Genomic DNA, 21,386 nt, shown 5'->3' on the forward strand with positions numbered 1-21,386 from the left:
TGTTATATCTTGTTATAAATCCAACTTTTTTCCAATTTATAATTTCTTTTTTATTTTTTTTTTCGATTTTTTTTTAATTTAAACAAATATAGTTTAAATATAACATAATAAATAAAACATAATATTTAAAAATTATAAATAACATAGAATAAAAAAATTAAAAATAACACACATAACATCCAAATTCAAATATATATATATATATATATATATATATATATATATATATATATATATATATATATATATATATACACAACGCTATTCGTTATCGTTATTGGTACCATAGAATATATAATCCATCAAGTCCTCTCGAAGTTGTATGTGTTTACTTGCGTCCTGAATGTCAACAACTCGATACAAATACTCTGTTGTTCCTGGTTGAAACTGAACATGTCTTGGCTCCGTTGGGATATAGTGTGCAATACTTCGCCCTTTATCTTCTACTACCATGTTATGCATTATGATACATGCATACATGATATATCGTAGAGTTTCTAAATCAAATAGTCGGGCTGCATGTTCAACTATATGCCACTTCGCCTTCAGCGCTCCAAAAGCACGTTCGATATCCTTACGTGCTCCTTCTTGTCTTCTCTTAAAAAAATTGTCTCGTTCTTCAACCGGGTGGCGGAATGCCTTCACGAATGTGGAATACTGAGGATATATTCCATCTGTAAGGTAATACCCATATTTGTAATCATTTCCATTCACCGTGAAAGGAGCATCCGGGGTCTTTCCATTCAAAAGATCGTCAAATATTAGCGACTGATCAAGAACACTGACGTCGTTCTTGGAACCCACAGCCCTAAAAAATGCATGCCAAATCCATAAATTTTGAGAAGCAATAGCCTCTAAAATCAACGAAGGTGATCTGTGATGACTACTTGCGTATTGCCCTTTCCATGCTACGAGATAATTTTTTCATTTCTAGTGTGTGCAATCAATGCTTCCGATCCGGGAAACTCATGGCATTCTTCATACGCCGCATACAATTCTTGCAAATCATGCAATGAAGGTTTCTGCAAATACACGTCCCCAAATGTTTCAACAACACCCCTTGACAATGTATACAAACTCTCCCTTGTGATTCTTTCGGACATTCTTATATAGTCATCCATGGTGTCGGGTGACTCCCCCATGACCATCAAACGAATAGCCGCCGCACATTTCTGCAACGTTGTAAACCCTCGTCGACCTCTAGCATCATATCTCAATTGAAAAAATTCATACCTAAACATAAATTAACTATAGTATAAAAATATAGTATATTTGTGTAAAATTAAAGAAGCATGTTGTAGATTTTTATTTATTTTGTATAAAAGTATAGTAAAGAAACGATATTGACTTTCTAAGGCGTTGGCGATCCATAGGAAAACATTCCTACTCAAACGAAATATTCTTTTGAAGTCATTCGCCCCGTATACACAATTATCCGCAAAGTAATCGCGATATAGATGCTTGTGTCCTTTCTCGTGATTTCTGTTTAACATCGCACGTCTTGTTAGTAGCAAGGCTGAATCTGGTTGTAGCAGCTCGTTATTGTAATAATGATATATCATCCTGAAGAACATATCGTCATTGGAATACTCGGACGAGTCGAAAGGATCCATAATTCTTTTTTGAAGATAATTGAGATTATATAGAGAGAAAAAACAAAATTATGTGTAAAAAATTGTTTAGATAAGAAGTATTTATATAGGAAAAGAATAAATAATTATAAATTTTTTTTTTAATTAACTCAAACGTTTGAATAGCAATGGTAGAATTTTTCCCGTTTCACCCGGTGGTAACAGCAACAAAATCCACCGCCACGAGATGCAACGACTTGGGGGGCAATATTCCCCCCATCACAACGGCGTTTTCGACTTTCACCTCAGCAACGTTGCTTCTCGTTCTGTCCCATACCACGTGCTCTTAAAATGCCAACAAGCCTAGCAACTTCCATGTTCCGGGTACCAACTCCATAAACCTTGCTTTTATTGTTGTGGTTTGACACTTTCCAAATAGCTAAACCGACGAAACAATACCCACCCGGCATAAATGCACAATTTGTTTGGATCCGTGGCTTATAAATTTATGATTTAGCAATTATAGAATTACTTATGTTTTTTTTTATTGATACTGATTTAGTCCATAAATACGCTATAAACCAAAGCTTCATCTAAAACATATATATCCATGCCCAACAGAAGGATACACACATAAGTCATAGCTTTTCATCTAAAACCAACTACACAACTACTACTACTGCGTTTCCTAACAATCAAGCTTTAATTACGTTATGAGGAGCTTTAGTTTCTGATTAATAAAACAACTACAAATGCAAAAGCAAAAGGTGTATACCAAGAATTTGTCATCGTCTTGCGAAGCTCCTCACAACTCAGAAGCATGTATATATAAATCACCCTCCTACAGTGCATGAATGAGCCGGCATGCTACCAGAACTTGTTCTTGGATTATTATTATTATTATTATTAGTATTATCATTATTACTATTATTATTATTTTTATCAGAAGAAGAAGAGGAGGCATGAAATGCAGACTGCCTACTTAAACTTCCCAGCAACTTCAATGAATTGGGGCCAGCATCACCGATTGAGTCCCCTAAACTGAGTTTGGATAAACCTACAAGCTGATCCACATTGATGGGGGTCTTGGAGTGGACTGCTGTGGGTTTAAGAACCTCATGAGACTCTGTTTTAGCTGCTGGTGCGGGCCCACCCCAAAAGGGAATAGCAACCGGTATGAACTCATAATAAGCTGGAAACATGGCAGCAGCAGCAGCAGGGTAACAGTAGTGTTGTGCCTCTTGCACCAACTTCATACCCGGCTCCACAATGTTTGAGCTGGCAGAATCCATTGATTCACATTCATCGTCATCTTCTTCTTCTTCTTCTTCTTCTTCTTCTTCTTCTTCTTCTTCCACTTCTTCTTTTTCCTCCACTGTAGGAACACACATTTTAGGGTTGTCCACAGATTGAGTCTCTCCATCATGGGATTGGGAATGGGAACCCATCATATTCATACCAGCATCAAGAGGCTGCACATATTACATCAATACATTTAATGATACATGTATGTAAACAAATTATAAATGTATAAGATACATACATCATCCGCAACCATATCAAAGAGGCTAGACCGTCTTTTTCTTCTTGACATATTGGTTTGCCTGATAAAATATTTCTGTGCATGGCTTGCAACTTGAGTCGGTGTTCTTGAAATCACATAGTTTCTAGCAATCCCACGCCAATCACCTTTCCCCAGCTTCTGCAACCCCATTAGAAACATCCTGTGTTCTTCCTCTGTCCAGGGAACACCTGCATCACCCACACCCACATAAACATCATTCATCATACATTCATTTCTCCCTACTATCTCTAACTTTCTATTTCTGGCTAATGTTTCTAATTTAGGAAATATATCACCAACCAATTCAAACATCAACATCACACTATAGTGTGCTTTTAGACTTATACTAAAGTCCCTACAATTACAAATGCATTCCTATCAATCCAATATTATCCGACAAGATTTACCAAGTGAATATGAAATACTATCAACACAAGATCAACTCTTCTTTGATCCTTGTATATAAATGATTTTTAAAGATTATAAATATTCAACGAAATGGATAGTAATTTTATATCATTCATCTGAAACCCAATCTCATAACTCAAAGCTTTGATTTATATACCAGATAATTATCTCCAATGAACTCATAATCATACGATAATGAAAATGAATCCAGGAAATTAATAAACGTGAAGTTGACGAGGATGAAAACGAGCAAACCCCAGAAGATAATAATCATTGGAAAAAAAAAAAAAAAAAAAAAAAAGCGCTGACCTTTTTTTCTTTCACGACCAGAAGATGACCCAGCCACGAAGTCTTCCGAGCCATAGCCGTCAGCAGCAGCGTTATGATCCGGTGTGTCTCCGGGAGAATCCAGGTCTGTGCCGCCGCCGCCGGATAGACTGTTGAAAGCACCGCCGCCGCTTCCGGATCCGGTGTAGTGGGTCAAGTTACCCATACTAGCACTTTTACGGATGGATCCATCCGTAATTCGAACTCCAAACAGCTTCAGACCTCGATTAGGACAGGTACGGGAGTTGTGGCCATTGTTACTGCAATGAGAGCAGCGCCTTGTCATGGCTCCGATTGGCTTTAGAGAAAGATGTTGTAGTACATGATCCAAGGAAAACAAACGGGAAGGGAGAGATTAAGAAATGGGGGTGAAAAGTATGTATTTAGCTAGGGTTTAGTTCAATTTGATTTGGATTTTGGATTTTGGATTGATGTTTGTTGGGATTTTGTTTCTCTCTCTAGAAATGGGTATATGGGGTGGATGAGAGAGGAAGTGTGAATATATAGACCGGAAGCAAGAACATGATCCATTTGAACAAGAAGTGCATTAGCCCCCATGTACTTCTTGTAAGTAACATATTGTGAAAAAAAAATTGTATTCGCGCAAAATGATGTTATTTTCGTAAGAATTTGTGTTATTTTACAAAAAAAAAAAATTAGATTATGATCCGCGTTAAATGTGGGGAACACATAAATAAAATACATATTTATATAGATATTACAGAATAAGTATAAAAAAAAAAAACAAAAAAAAAAAAAAAAACAAGGTTATTGATATTATTGAACTGTGTAGAAATTACACTAAAATCTATGGTTGTTCACTGTTTGGATAAAACCGAATTATCGAATTGGACAATTTGGATTGGACTATTTGGTTCGGATATTCAGATTTTTTGATTGGTTTTCAATAAAACCGAATTATTATTTTGGGTTTCGGATTGATTTGGTTTATAAAATAAGAACCGAATAGTACAAAAAAAACCGAATAATAATTTGTTATGTATTTATTTTCAGTATATCTATAATTATTTATTAAGTTTATAATTTTTTTTAAATAAGTTCAAAAAGTTTTACCTAATAAAAGACATTAATATGTATTTTCTCTCAAAAGTTTTTTATCTATTAAATAATAAACTATAATATGTCTTGTTAGTGGTTTATAAATTTTAAATCACAAGTAAATAATTTGTTTTTGTTTCTTCTGTAAAATTAGATCATATTATAACTCTATGTCATTTTAAAATGTTAAGGTTTTTTTAAAACCGAACTATAAAACCGATCCTACCGAATTGTAATTGGATCGGATCGAATCGGATTTAAATTTAGTTTGGATTATTGAGATCTATATTTTGAAAATCAAAATCAGTTTGGATTTACTTAATTGGATCGGATCGAATCGATCCATCCAAACGAACACCCCTACTAAAATCGGTAAATATATATAGTGTTGAAGGACCTCTTTATAGACAATATTTTTTGTTTTATTAGTTCAATGACATTGCTTGTCACATATAAGTATCTTCAAATATTTTTTACTTGTGACACGGAAAACAACTATATATAGCCAACCATGCGTGAAAATAGGTCTACACAAGTATAATCCAACATTTGACAATGTACTTTCAAAATACATTGTTATTTTATGGCTATATTGCGAAATATAACTGTTTATTTCAAAAAATAGCAACTTCTTTATGTTCCTTCAAAATGAACCACATAAAACCCCCCACAATATTAAATATAAAGAAACTATAACCAATAAATCTGCAACGAAACTAATCATCTCCCTCCACTTCATCTCTAATATCAGGTCTTTGTTTCCTTAATTTGAGTTATTGTAACTATCATCGACAATGTTAAGATTCATTGATGGCTTCTTTTTTATTTTAGGGATAATATGACAGAAATCATTTATCAGGTCCATCATTTATGTTTATATCTTCGTTTTTTTGTTGATTTTGATATGCCTTCTTCGGTTTACCACCATTTTTTTTCAGGCTCCTTTTTTTATGAAATAACATTTTTTTTGTGAAATTCGTTCTACGGTTTTGAGTATGTGCAGGTACGTTGATTTTTTTGAAGTAAAGAAAGTGGGGTTTTTGTTCGATGTTGGTTCCTAGGTTTGGTTCTTATTTTTTGTGATTTCTCATAATCCATTGAGTTTTATTTTCCATCTTTATCTACAATATTTATGTATAGAACACTTTATCCATATAGTCATCCACTATAGAGTTTAATGAAGGAAAAAAGAAACACCCCCTTAGTTTTGTTTAATTTGCAGATTATCGAGCCTCCATGCAACGCTTACAACATAATGAAAAAAACAAAAACTCTTATGAGGTAAATGCCAATTACGTTTCTACCCCTTTTCCTCTTGTAACAGTTATCTCACTTTAAAACTTCAAAACATCTGTTTTTGTGTTTCAGCATATTATTGATAGCATGAAAAATCCAAGCATTGTTGCATTTTGGTTAATCACAATGCGTCAAATTATGGGAGGATTTAAAATATGATGATGAGGTCAAACCTAAAATATGGTGGTAATACAAGGTTCTTCTTCTTCTTAGGGGGTGTTTGGCTTATCTTTTTAAGAGGCAAAAGTCCTTTTTGGAAAAGTTACAAAAAGTCATGTTTTCCTGACTTTTCCAAAAAGTCAGTTTTTCTTATATCAAAAATCCAAAAGTAGCTTTTAAAATCCTTTTACCAAACATCTTTTACATTTTATCTTTTCCAAAATGGACTTTTGCCTCTCAAAAAGATAAGCCAAACACCCCCTTATTTATTTATTTACTTACTTTTTAATTCAACTTTATTACGAAATTAATGATGGGTTTTAGCCATAAGAACTTTCCTATGTGCGCATGCAAAACCCTAATGCTTGGATCTAGGCTTTCTAATTAAACATGCTTTGAATCCAAGACTTCTAATGACTAATTAGGTATAATAACAACATTGAAACAGATCTAGAATCATACCTTTGAATTCCTTGTTGATCTTGTAGTCTTGGAGCTTCTAGAGTCACAATTGTCACTCCTCTAATGGCTTACAAACACCAGTAGCAAGGAAGATGATTTAGGAGAGAGGAGAGGGGAGGAAATCGGCCAGGGTTCTCTTACTTTAGGTGAAGTGCCGATTTGCCTTAGCTATGGGGTCTATTTATACTTGTAGACTTCTTAAGGGTTACAATCTAAACCCTAATTGGATAATCTTCTCTTAAGGCTATCCAAATCCTTTCCATAGATAACCTCTTGGACGATTTTGAAGCTATCCTAGCTTCTAGAATCCGTCCCTTGTATATCTATAAGGATTTACAGTCTAAAGCTTAACTATCAAACAATTAACAGTTTACAACCTCTTATTTAATTAATCTCTTTAAGTCACCAAATTAATTCCAATTAATTCTATGACTTATATTAATCAAATAACAATATATTATTCTTTATATTATTCTCATAATATATTAATAATATTTACTCTTTCTTAAAAAATCATCCTATCAAGTTGCTATGGTGAAGGCAACCTAAAAGGACCATGCACAACCGGGTCAAATACTTGCCTAATATAGTTGCAGCCTTAGACACTATTCCAACAGTCTCCCACTTGGATAAGTCTAGTAACTATATGCACAAGTACAATTCGGTTTGCAATCGTAGCTCTCAAAGACGCTGTCAAACTCTGATCTAATCAATCTTGTCCTTTAGATAAGGGATCATACAGTCCTCTGTTAGATATCATGCTGGCAATCCTATGGAATGGTTAGACAAGCATTTAGGTTTCTCGATCTCTGATTTATTTGACATAGAACTTAATCGAACACATCAATTCAGTTCTGACCGGGCCCGACACATAAGTCAAATCAAATCATCGAGCGGCCGAGATATCGCTTTTACCTTCTTAGATAAAAGTTACAGATAAACTTCGACTTATATGCATTTACTTATCCATTAACCAACTATACACAACAATGTGTTTTATAACACCGAGTTACTGATGCGTTTTCGCATTATCAATGTACAATCAATTAACAAATAACAAACCATATATATATAGGTTTTAAGACTATACGATATTATCGTCTTGCGATCACCCTTTTATATCATATTCCATAAGGTGATTCCAGCAGGCGCGGGTTTGTTCCAATGCTCAAAACTAGTTCATAAGCACTCATGAACGTTGCAGCAACCCTTTGCTATGTCTAACACCATTTAGACATTCTACACACCAATTCATGACAATCTTCATTCATATCTACTTCCAACATATGAACGATTGTGGACAATTTGAACAATTCGATTATTCCTAATAAACTCAATATTCTGGAAGTCAAAACATGCAAAGAGAAACAATAGTTAAACAATTAACATAAGATAGTAACATTACTCATAAATAAAACTCCTTTATTTAATCATCAAATGTTAATTACATTTATCTATTACACGTTTCTAATACTATCTAATCTATGCTAATATCATCCTTCAGCCCAATACTCCTAGCATGCTACAAGTGCTTAACCCTACTCAGTCCCTTCGTAAGCGGATCTGCTGGGTTATCTTCTGATGATATCCTCTTCACTACGAGTTGTCCTTCTTCTACACGAAGTCTAATGAAGTGATATTTTCTGTCGATATGTCTTGATCTACCATGATCCCTCGGTTCCTTGGTCAAGGCAACCGCTCCTTCGTTATCACAGAAAATCTCCATGGGCTCCTTTATGGCAGGTACAACTCCAAGATCACCGATAAAGTTCTTTAGCCATATTGCCTCCTTCGACGCTTCGCTCACTGCAATGTACTCTGATTTGCACGTTGAATCAGCTACGGTCTCCTGCTTGGAACTCTTCCATGTCACTGCTCCTCCATTTAGGGTAAAGACCCAGCCTGACTGCGAACGGTAGTTGTCCCTGTCGGTCTGAAAACTGGCGTCACTATACCCTCACACCTTCAAGTCATCACTCCCTCCGAGGACTAAGAACCATTCCTTCGTCCTCCGAAGGTACTTAAGGATATTCTTCACCGCAATCCAATGTGCTCTGCCAGGATCCCCTTGATATTTGCTAACCATGCTCAAAGCGAAGGCTACATCAGGGCGAGTACAAGTCATAGCGTACATGATTGAGCCAACTGCGGAAGCGTATGGTACTCGGCTCATTTCTGCTATTTCAGCTTCGGTACTCAGACATTGAGTCTTACTCAACTTGGCATTACTTTGTATCGGTAATTCTCCCTTCTTTGAGTTCTCCATACTAAAACGTTTTATTACCTTCTCTAAGTAAGTATTCTGACTAAGTCCAATTAGTCTCTTACTTCTTTCTCTTACTATCCTTATTCCCAAAATGTAAGAAGCCTCTCCGAGGTCCTTCATAGCGAAACACTTCCCGAGCCAAGACTTAACCTCCTGCAGGGTCGGGATGTCGTTTCCTATGAGTAATATGTCATCGACATATAGAACGAGGAAGCTTACTATACTCCCACTAGCTTTGACATATACACAAGATTCGTCTTCGCTTCGTACAAATCCAAACTCTTTGACTTTCTCATCGAAGCAAAGATTCCATCTGCGAGACGCTTACTTAAGTCCATAAATGGACTTCTCAAGCTTACACACTCTATTTGGATGCTTCGGATCCACAAACCCTTCTGGCTGAGCCATGTAAACATCCTCAGCCAACTTCCCATTAAGGAAAGCGGTCTTGACATCCATTTGCCAAATCTCATAATCATGAAATGCGGCAATAGCTAGCATCACTCTAATAGATTTAATCTTCGCAACTAGTGAGAAGGTCTCATCATAGTCAACTCCGGGAGTTTGAGTAAAGCCCTTCGCAACCAATCGCGCTTTATATGTGTGTACGTTTCCATCCACGTCGGTCTTCTTCTTGAAGATCCATTTGCACCCAACGGTCTTACGTCCGGGCACATAATCAATCAAATTCCAAACTTGGTTATCATACATGGATTGGATCTCGCTATCCATTGCCTCTTTCCATTTTGCAGACTCCGAGCTTGCCATGGCTTCCTTATAGCTATTAGGTTCATCAAGATTTATTAGTGTACCATCACTAATATACGTGTCCCCTTCGGTAGTAATATGAAACCATAAAACTGGGGATGAACTCTAACTCTATCGGAACGTCTAAGAGGTAAGGACTCATCAATCGGTTCAACCGGAGTTTCCTCCTCAGGTTGAGTGCCAGCGGTAGAGGTTCCTTCATCTATCGACTCTTGAATCTCTTCAAGTTCAATTTGCCTCCCACTGTCTCCTTGGCTTATGAGTTCTCGCTCTCGGAAAACTCCTCTCCTTACAACAAAGACAACATTGTCCTTCGGTCTATAGAAGAGATATCCAAAGGATGTCTGCGGGTAGCCGATGAAAATACATCGCTCACTTCGAGGTTCGAGCTTGTCGTGAGTATCTCGTCTTACGAAAGCCTCGCAACCCCAAACCTTGATGTGTGCCAACGAGGGAGCTTTCCCTGTCCACATCTCGTGAGGTGTTTTGGCAACCTTCTTAGTAGGGACTCGGTTAAGGATATGGGCGGCAGTCTCTAAGGCATACCCCCAAAAAGAGATAGGTAGTGAAGCACGACTCATCATAGAGCGAAGCATATCCAATAAGGTTCGATTACGCCTTTCTACCACACCATTCAACTGCGGTGTCCTAGGAGGCGTCAACTGCAAAACTATTCCACACTCCTTGAGATAATCGTGGAATTCAAGACTTAGGTACTCTCCTCCTCGATCGGATTGAAGCATCTTGATTTTCCCGCCCAATTGATTCTCCACTTCATTCTTGAACTCTTTGAACTTTTCAAAGGTTTCTGACTTTTGCTTGATTAAATAGATATACCCATATCTACTATAATCATCGGTAAAAGTCACGTAGAAGCGGTTCCCATCCTTCGTGGTTGATCTAAACGGTCCACATACATCGGTATGTATTAAGTCCAATAGACCCTCACCCCTTTCACACGTACTCGTGAAGGGTGACTTAGTCATCTTTCCAAGTAAACAAGACTCGCATGTGTCATCTTCCCTAAGGTCGAATGACTCCAACACTCCATCCTTTTGGAGTTGGGCTATGCGTTTCTTGTTGACATGTCCAAGACGACAATGCCACAAGGATGCTTTATCCATACTAGTGGAAGAATCTATATTCAAAAAATCATTTCCTAAGTTATCAACAATCATAACAGTTTCATATATTCCATTACATGGTATAGCTTCAAAGTAAAAGACACCATTTAGATAAGCCAAAATAGAACCATTCTCATTATTAAAAGAAAATCTAAATCCTTGTCTATATAAACCATGAAATGAAATGATGTTTCTAGCCATTTCTGGCGAATAGCAACAATTGTTCAAATCTAAACACAAATTATTCCTAAGCACTAAAGAATACACTCCAATCTTGGTCACAGGCGACGATCTTCTGTTCCCCATGATTAGATTGATCCTTCCTTGCTCCACATCCCTACTTCTTCTTAGTCCCTGCACATTAGAACAAATGTGGTAACCACAACCGGTATCAAGAACCCAAGAAATAGCATGATTAGAATCGTTAGATTTAATTGTGTATATACCTGCGAAAGATGGCTTGATCTTTCCTTCTTTGATTGCTTGCAGGTACTCTGGGCAGCTTCTCTTCCAATGTCCTATCTTGTGGCAGTGGTGGCACTCTGCATCCTTTGGGTTAGGGCATGGCTTAGCGGGATCAACTTTGGTCCCACTAGAAGAGGCACCATCTCGGGTTTTGACCTTGCGATAGTTCTTTGATGAAGCCTTCCTCTTCTTTCCCTTTCCTTGACCAATAGCCAAGACAGGAGCAGCAGGCGGATTGGGAGTTGGTGCAACAAACTTGTATTTGAAGTTGCTCTCAGCGACCCTCAAGAGACCTTGGAGTTTGCTTAGGGTGATCTCATCTTTGTTCATGTGGTAGGTCATCCTAAATTGGTTGTACATCGGAGGCAAAGAGAGAAGCACCATGTTGATCGCCAAGTCTTCCCCAAAGTCAACATTTAACTTGCGAAGGCGGTCGACATACCTTTGCATCTTTTGCAGGTGCACGGTAAGAGATTCTCCATGACCCATCTTAGCGGAAATCATGTTAGTGAAAATCTCATAACGCTCTTGTCTCGCGTTCTGGAGGTATCTCTCCAATAAGTCTTGGTGCATCTCGTACGGGTACATGTCCTCGTAGGACTTTTGGAATTCGGAGTTCATGGTGGCAATCATGATGCAATGTACCTTCGTTGCATCTCGCTCATGAGTCTCAAAAGCGGTGATTTCAGCCGGAGTAGCAATTTCAGGGTTGATTTTATCGAGCTTCTCATCGAGGACATACTCCTTATCCTCATAGCGAGCAATGGTGCGAATGTATCTTATCCATTCGCTAAAGTCCGTTCCATCGAAGGTGACCTTTTGGCAAAGGCTCATCAACGTGAAAGAACTAGCAGCAGCGTTGTTTGCATTTGACATCTACAAAAGAAGAAAGAACAAAGATAGATTAGAATAAGAATCCCTAATTATCACCCAATAAGAAAAAATAGGGCTAGGATCCAACAATAACATTTACATACTAGAAAAGGGATGCCGTAATCTAACATGCAAATAAATTGAAGGTAAGTGAATGACGATTCACTAATTCTCCATCACAAAACTTAAACTATTAGTCCTAAGTGTATTGAGAATTCCTAGGTTCGGATGAGATTCATTGAAACTATTTAATAGCATGTTTAAATCACGATATCTCTTGTTTGTGACTGGGATACCGAGGATCACAAAGCGGGTGTGAATTACCATGCAAATTCACATGGTGCCTTCATTGTAACGATCATCTATTCGATGTGCCGGTAAACCACACACGCTCCATCGAACTATGATAAACAATGAATCACCCTTTGCCACCTTTGCTTAGAACCAATTAGTGTGCCGGTAAACCACACACGCTCCACTAACTTCTTAGCAAGGGTGCAAAGTGTAATTTAATGGGATTGCATCAATTCACTTTTCGTAAAGTAACTAAGATTGGGAAATTTTAAAATTGTGTAGTTACTTTGTATTACTTATTATACTTTTAATGAGAGGATGAGGTTGCCCTATCCTACTCGTTCGGCTAACGACCCTCCACCAATCAAGCAAGCGGTGGGTGTGAGTGTACACCCATTAAGCGCCATTTTATAGGCCGCAACCTTATACCCACCTTATAGATCGGCTTCGTGAATGAGGCCTACTAACGGTAAGACTAGCATTTAATTATACATATATATATTATTCTAGTAATATCATATTAGTATAAGGTTGTATTTTAAACCTTTTAAAATCTAGGGTTTGAAATTTAAGTTGTCTAAATTAAAACTTTTAATTACAAAATATAAATTTCAAAACTTGAGGGCAAGTTTTAAACATTTAAAACATGGAGGATCAAATAACAAATAATTCCAATTAACAATTAATGTCCTAATTATCTATATTTGATTTTATTCAAGATTTCTTTGAAAGATAATTACCAAAATAATTAAAATAATTAATTAATTATCATATAAGGAAATTAAATATTTTATTGGTTGATAAATACCTTTAATTAGATCAAGATAATAGTCATATATATCAAAAAAATCAGATTAAGGTTGATCTAATATGATTAAGGTAAGTTTCCATAAGATAATTATGAAAAAAATTTTAAATCTGGCCATTCCTGACGCTTGGACTCGCCGAGTGCACAAAGGGACTCACCGAGTCAGGCCAACTCGCCGAGTCCACTTTGGAACTCGCCGAGTCCATGACTCAGAAACACAAAAATCGAATTTTGCAGTTTAGTTTTAGTTAATCAAGCAACAATTTAATAAAAACCAAGCTAGGCTCTGATACCACTGATGGGTTTTAGCCATAAGAACTTTCCTATGTGCGCATGCAAAACCCTAATGCTTGGATCTAGGCTTTCTAATTAAACATGCTTTGAATCCAAGACTTCTAATGACTAATTAGGTATAATAACAACATTGAAACAGATCTAGAATCATACCTTTGAATTCCTTGTTGATCTTGTAGTCTTGGAGCTTCTAGAGTCACAATTGTCACTCCTCTAATGGCTTACAAACACCAATAGCAAGGAAGATGATTTAGGAGAGAGGAGAGGGGAGGAAATCGGCCAGGGTTCTCTTACTTTAGGTGAAGTGCCGATTTGCCTTAGCTATGGGGTCTATTTATACTTGTAGACTCCTTAAGGGTTACAATCTAAACCCTAACTGGATAATCTTCTCTTAAGGCTATCCAAATCCTTTCCATAGATAACCTCTTGGACGATTTTGAAGCTATCCTAGCTTCTAGAATCCGTCCCTTGTATATCTATAAGGATTTACAGTCTAAAGCTTAACTATCAAACAATTGACAGTTTATACCCTCTTATTTAATTAATCTCTTTAAGTCACGAAATTAATTCCAATTAATTCTATGACTTATATTAATCAAATAACAATATCTTATTCTTTATATTATTCTCATAATATATTAATAATATTTACTCTCTCTTAAAAAATCATCCTATCAAGTTGCTTTGGTGAAGGCAACCCAAAAGGACCATGCACAACCGGGTCAAATACTTGCTTAATATAGTTGCAGCCTTAGACACTATTCCAACAATTAAATATCTTCTTTTGTTGATATTAGTGTTTCTTATTTAGAAAAATATGCGATATGATCAACTTCATGATGTTATAGCAATGAGAAAACTTGGATGAGCAGGAAATGAGATAAATTTATAAATTATTAACTTCAATGAGAAATTAATTAATTACAGTTTTGTTATTGAATTTGAAATACAACAGGGATTATATTAATGGATCATGAACGTACAAAAAATGATCCAATGGTAGTAAAGAACATTCCTTACTATAAAGCAAATAGCAAATTAGAGGCAAAGGTGATGAACCACAATCCACCACCATGACCTCAAAATTGGGGGGGGGGGGCAAAAGTTTTTTCATTTATTTTTAGTAATTTACATATTTGGTCCCTATGTTCAAGGTTATAGAACTCGCTGCTCAGTACCTGCTCGCCCGACTGGGGAGTAGCGAGTACTCGGATTCGGTAATTCATGTAGAAATATTTTTAGGAAAATTATATATATCAAAATCATAAGTTAAAATCATAATTTGATTGAAATATATAACAAAATTAGATACATGTGAATACATAAAAACTGAAATACGCACAATTGTCTCACTTCGTCAATAATTACTAAAAATTTAAGATATATATGTCGTAATAATCACATGTGTGTGTTAAATAATAAATCATTAAGTGTATTATACATATTAATCTTGAAATTCTTGATTTTTTTCTCTTTTTATGACAATTTTGACCCTTTGACCGAGTTTGACCGATTTTAAATGACCATTTTACCTTTGAACCAAAACTAAAAAACATGTAGCATAACAACAAATTTTATATTTTTCTTTTTTTTGCTTAAGTTTAGAGTAGATTACATTTTTGGTCCTTGAGTATACCTGATTTTTTTTTAGAATGTTTTGAGCGGCGTTTTTGGTATTTCAGGATCAAATGTTGACTCTAGTTGAGTACACACTTCTATTATACCGTGCATTCTTACCTGCCCATGTATGGTATCAATTCTTTTTTAACAAAGAATATATGAGCCTATTTTCATCTTTCACAACATGCTTATATTTAACTTTAAAGCTCACATCAATTGTTGAGAAGATATATTTCTTATTCTTACTCTGTTACTATCGGAGACATAAGAAAACTTTCTAATGAGGGCGTTCATGTCTTTTGTACAACCCGTCTGTTATATTATGTCATGTCCTCTCTTGTCTATTGATTTTTTACAAAGGTATACACACATATGTAACATCATAATTTCATTATATATAACATCCAATTTTAACATTGAGTTTTCTGTTTTCGGAAATAGGATCATAGTTAGCGATTAAAAAGATGGAACCAAGAACCAAACACAACATCAAAAAGAAAATTCAAAAACATCATTATACATCCAAATTATAAGTATTCAACAAAGAACCATACGAATGAGTACAAACATATAAATTAGAAAACAATATCAAGCTTACAGATTAAAAAGATTTAAGGAAGAAGTACATACATTTATTCGACTAATCAGACTGACGGGAAGGTTGAAGTTTTTTTGCATTTGTTTTCCGCGAGGAGTTATGACATAATGTTTGTGTAAATCGATTATTAAAAAGGTTTGAAATATATATACAAGTCAATATGATGAAAATTAGCAGGTAATCAATTGAAATCTCATTTAAACATAAAATAGAAGATATCATGCTTGAAAGTGTATTGGTTCATAATAATATCCGAAACTCTTAAAATTTGAAATTAATAGTTTCCAAGATTTCAACATATAATATATTTGGAAATAAATTTTTGAATGGAAATAGAGCCTAAATTTAAGGTTTATATTAATAAGTAACCAATTTTGTAGTTGTAAGTTTGGAAAGAATTCAAGTATCATTTTCATTCAATTCCTACATTTAATTTTCTAATATAACGAGTTGACCTCTTGTTTGAACAAGATGACATAAGCAAATTGATCTAAGAGTGTAAAACCTATAAAGAAAACACAATAAACGGTCCAGATTGTTTGAGATGATGTCATAAAATTTCTCTTTTAATAATATTTAGAGATAACATTTACAAAATATAATATAGGAAAGGCGATTTTATGAGTTACAAAACCTTTTTTTTGTTAATTATACACATAATTAATTCTGATAATACTTATGAACATCGTACATAATTAATTATCATAAGGCTTATGAACATCGTAGTAAGCCCATTTTACGAAAAAGACATAATAGTATTGGTAATCCTCCGTTTTGGTCCCTGTATTTTTCATTTTGGCAGATTTAGTCACTATAAATAAATGTTTTATATTTTGGCACATTTAATTCTTGCAACAAAGGTTTTATATTTAGACAAATTTAGTATTTACAACAAAGGTTTTGTATTTTGACAGATTTAGTCCCTACAAAACCTTTTGGTAGATTTAGTCTATACAACAAAGGTTATTGTAACATCCCAAAATCACAATAAAAATTTTCATTTTTTAATTAAAGAAAAATCATTATTTTCAATCAAATCCAAGTAATAAAAACACAAGATCAAGTGAAATTGTTCTAAAATCAATATATCATAACATCTCCAAAACATATCACCAAAGGATGTGTACGATCACACATTTGATTTCCCACAATCATCTGAAGTACTTGAAACTTAAAACTTAAACTGTAAGTGAAAGCTTAGTGAGTCTCCCCAAAATACCACACAGAACCGAACAGATAACAACATACATAATATGAGCCTTCAACCTGATTGGACCCCCTCGCAAGGCCTACAGTCTATCTAGACCGCTCTCCAGTCCCTTCGGCCTGACTTGTGACATCCCCAAACTCTCGGCCAGAAAAGACCGGTTCATTTATGTTTTTTAAACATTTTCAGAGTAAATCCTTTTGATTTTAAAAGAGATGCAGAATTTGTTCCCAAAAACAAAACATGATAAAATAGATTTTTATCAAAACATTTCATGAAGAAATATAATTTCACTTCATAATAAAAAACCGGGATGTCATGTTCCGATACAGACCATAAAGCATAAACGATAACATTACAAGTCATTCAACAAATATATACATATATAGACTTGTAAACAAAACAACTTGATGATTATCCTTCTTATGCCCTCGCGCCACTTCCTGTAATACAAAGAAACTGACTGGGTCAGGCTTGGGAGCCTGGTGAGCATATAGGGTTTTCAACCCACAATAAATAATTATATTTAATTCCACCAACCAACAATAACCCAATTACCCATTCCCGTTATACTCACTTTACGTCCCTAAAACAGCTAACACAAGGGACCTAATCTTAGAATATTTCATCGGGGCGACAACACATGCATTCGGGGGTTTCCCGGCAATATATGTCAAATAAGGCAACCATGATGGGATGGAGTACAGCGAATGAACACCCAAGTTCATTAACACCTACAGGTGGCGAGCCTGCTAGTGTTCCACAGGACTGTCTAGAAAAGTCTGTGGTCGTCATCTAAACTCCGCTAGATGACTGAATCAAAAACAACATCGAGGCCTCCCATCTGTTTATCACACGTCAACTATCTACCCATGTTCTACCCAACATATTAGTAGATAAAAATATATATATTTTTATACATAGTTTAAAACCAGTATAGCATGTTCAATCAATACATATTCCACATAACAGATGAGGCACACACACATAACACGTATTTCATAGAGAATAAATCAGATCTATGGAATAGAAGAAAGTGAATATACATTCACACATATAACAACAAAATATATACACATAGCACGTATTTTATAAAATACTTCATATTTATGTGTAAGATAAAAGTGACTATACACTCACTTGATCAGAAGATGATCGGATAGCACTACGGCTTGCAGAAGTAGTATACTTCGATAGATCTGGAAGATCTTCACAAAAATCGGACTCCTCGCGGGCAGAGCTTCGGCTCGGGAATAATGCTCTTCGGGATCCTCGGGGTTTCGGATCTTGCTTCGGGGCTCGATAATGATACCGGGGCTTCGGGATATGATTGGCACGCAAATCGAGGCAAAAACTAGAGAGAAGAAAGAGTTTGAACAAGAGAAAATGGCTGATCTCGGTTTCTATTTATAGGCTGTTGGGTCTGGGATTACGCTGGGCGTACTCAGTACGTTGGGCGTACTTCGACGTCACTGCATGCGTCATTTGGTGGCACTCGAGTATTGGTCAGACAACTTGCACCCTTCTGAGTACGCTGGGCGTACTCAAATTACGCTCGGCGTAATTGGACTCGTCAAACTTCTAAATTGCGTAACTTTCGCAAACGAGCTCCGTTTTCGACGTTCTTTATATCCACGCGTAGGTGAGACTACGCTCTACAACTTTCGTTTAGACTCCATCGGCTAATTTTGAATTTATTTTTATTATTTATTTTTAGTAGGCCCAGACAGGAAAACTTCGTTATAAATTCATAACTTCTTCGTCCGACGTCCGTTCTCACCTAACTTTTCATCGTTTCGCTACTAACAACGAGATCTTCTATTCTCGTTTAGATTTTTCGGCTAAAAACCGCTCGATCTCAAATCGAGTATTCGGGCTGCATACTGCCAAGTCGAAACTTCAGAAAATCATAACTTCCTCATACAAAGTCAGATTTGGGCACTCTATATATAGTCGGAAACCTCGTTTCGACCACTACAACCTTATGCAAAGATATTGAGTTTATTTTACACTTCAATTTTGACGCTCATTTTATTCTTAATTCATTAAATTATAATAATTAAGAAAATAAACACATAATTCACATAATACTCAAATATTTCATCACTAATACTTCAAAAAGAGTTACAAGGGTTAACCTAGACTATTACATCAACGAAAATGCCTAGCCTGGAAACGGGGGCGTTACATGACTGGACCGCCTCGTAGGCCTTTAGTCTATCCAGACCACACAGGTATCTTGGCATTCAGCACAAAGCAGGATTGCCTCAACCCATCACCCATAACGTGTCAGTATATACAATAACAATCAATAATCAACAACACATGTAATCATACAAATCTACTAATCTAACGCATACTCAGTGAACACAGATAATCATAAAGGTCTACCAATCTAACGCACACTCAACATAACATCAATCTAATATATCAGGATACATAATCCAATGGGCAGGTATTGGTTCTTTCGACCCTCAAGTATAGTGAGGAAAACTCACCTTGCAACCTGAAAGATAGCAGAAATGAAAGTTCCTCCAAATGCCAACTCTACAGGTCACCTATACAACAAATACTGACCTATACTCAAAATTCAACTCAAAATACCCAAAATGCCCCTAAGTCACACTTGGTCAAATTCAACGGTCAACAGTCAAAAGTCAAAGTCAAATCCAACTGGTCACAACGTCGTGGCCATCCCTGGCCGCGTCGTGGTAGTAAAATGAAAAAACAGTTGGCTCTAGCCCAGTCGTCATGTCATGGTGACCTAAGGTCACGCCGTGGGCACTGGTTTCGAACAACTTAATTGGTTAAGTTGTTTTCTTCTATTCTAAGAGCTCCACAGCTCAGATCTGATCCATTCCATGGTCTAAATGAATAAAGTTTCCTACTTTATTCCTTATGACCCCTCAATAAGTCAAGATCCCAAACCCTAACTCTTAGTGACAACTTAATGCATCAAGACTCTCATTAAGCACGCAATCCTTAGAGTTACACCTCTAAAGTTTCCATAATGACTTCATACTCCTAAAAAAACCCTAAAGATTGTGACTTTATAGAGATGGATGCCCAATGCATGTCCTTTCCATTTTAGGTCAAAAACTAGGATTTAATAACCAAAACTCCATGCATGACACCAAAACTCATTCATAATTCAGATCCAAGACACCAAATACTTTATTTTGTTGGATCTATATGCCCAAGAATTATTATGAAGTGATATTGCTAATAATATATGATCCTATAAGGTCACACCATTATCAAGTTGGCACATTTTGTATTTTTATTATTAATGTGATTATTAATAAATAATATCAATTCTTGTATTTTAATTACGTAATAATTATTGTTTTTGTGAAGATAATAATTATAAGAGGGTATTACTAGTTATTATTTCATATGGTATGAATTAATAAGTCACGTACAACATTTTGGACTGGTCGGATTCTTTTGTCTTTTACCTAAAGACAAAGTTTATATTTTTATAAACGCAGAGTTTATAAAAAATAAATAATCTTACTTCTTAAAAGGCATAATGATCGTGTGGGAGGTTGCTTTTTCAACCTTCCACCTTTTATCTCCCATACTTCTAAAGGCTACCATTACTTTAGATTATTTTAATGGTTAGGCCTTATTTTTCATGGGCTATATAAGAGATGAATGAGGCTTGCATTTTTGCAAGAGTGGAGCTCTTCTTCTTCCTCTATTTTCTCTCTAGAACTGTGGGTTCTTCTTCTCTTCTTCCTCTCTCTCTCTTTTGAAGTTAGTTTAGTGTTTAGAAGACCTCTTGAGTTGTTCCCTTTCGTGATTAATTGATTTAAGCACTTAAAGGCTTTAGACACTCAAGAATACAAGAAGGAACTAGCATTCCAAGTGTCTTACTCTTGATGGTGGATATTTGTAGAGAAGATCATACACTTTGATCTTTTGTTATCTTCATCAACACCCCAAACCCAATTGGGTTCAAAGGCTTCAAAGGTTATCTCTAAAACATCCTATGCTTGGTTTTATTTCATTCTAACCTCTATAAATGGATCCATGATGGTTTGGTTTTGTTATGAACCAAAAAATAAACTTGTTATTTTTAAAGTCTTCCATTGCCGATTTTTGTGAAAAACAAACTTTTATTTTGAATCAAAACCAAACATATTTTACCTGGAGATTTATAAAGTTGCAAACTATATGAGATCCCAACACTCAAATCCATCAAGACATGAAGAAAAGGG

The 21,386-nt window shown here is 35.7% G+C and overlaps 2 protein-coding genes across 2 annotated transcripts; both read right to left on the reverse strand.

Moving 5' to 3' along the window:
- Positions 1–261: 261 nt before the first annotated feature.
- On the reverse strand, positions 262–1,851 carry LOC111892908 (uncharacterized). The gene is made up of 3 exons (XM_023888987.1): positions 1,784–1,851; positions 994–1,233; positions 262–808 (listed from the first exon to the last, which is right to left on the reverse strand). The coding sequence occupies exons 1-3, from the start codon at positions 1,849–1,851 to the stop codon at positions 262–264; spliced, it is 855 nt and encodes a 284-aa protein (XP_023744755.1).
- A 308-nt stretch (positions 1,852–2,159) lies between these two features.
- LOC111892882 (transcription factor MYBS3) lies at positions 2,160–4,419 on the reverse strand. Its single transcript, XM_023888946.3, has 3 exons — positions 3,853–4,419; positions 3,115–3,323; positions 2,160–3,043 (listed from the first exon to the last, which is right to left on the reverse strand). Exons 1-3 carry the CDS (start codon positions 4,154–4,156, stop codon positions 2,405–2,407), a joined length of 1,152 nt encoding a protein of 383 aa, XP_023744714.1. The 5' UTR covers positions 4,157–4,419; the 3' UTR covers positions 2,160–2,404.
- Positions 4,420–21,386: the final 16,967 nt, after the last annotated feature.

Source organism: Lactuca sativa, chromosome 3, assembly GCF_002870075.4.
Source record: "Lactuca sativa cultivar Salinas chromosome 3, Lsat_Salinas_v11, whole genome shotgun sequence".
Classification (NCBI taxonomy): Eukaryota; Viridiplantae; Streptophyta; class Magnoliopsida; order Asterales; family Asteraceae; genus Lactuca; species Lactuca sativa.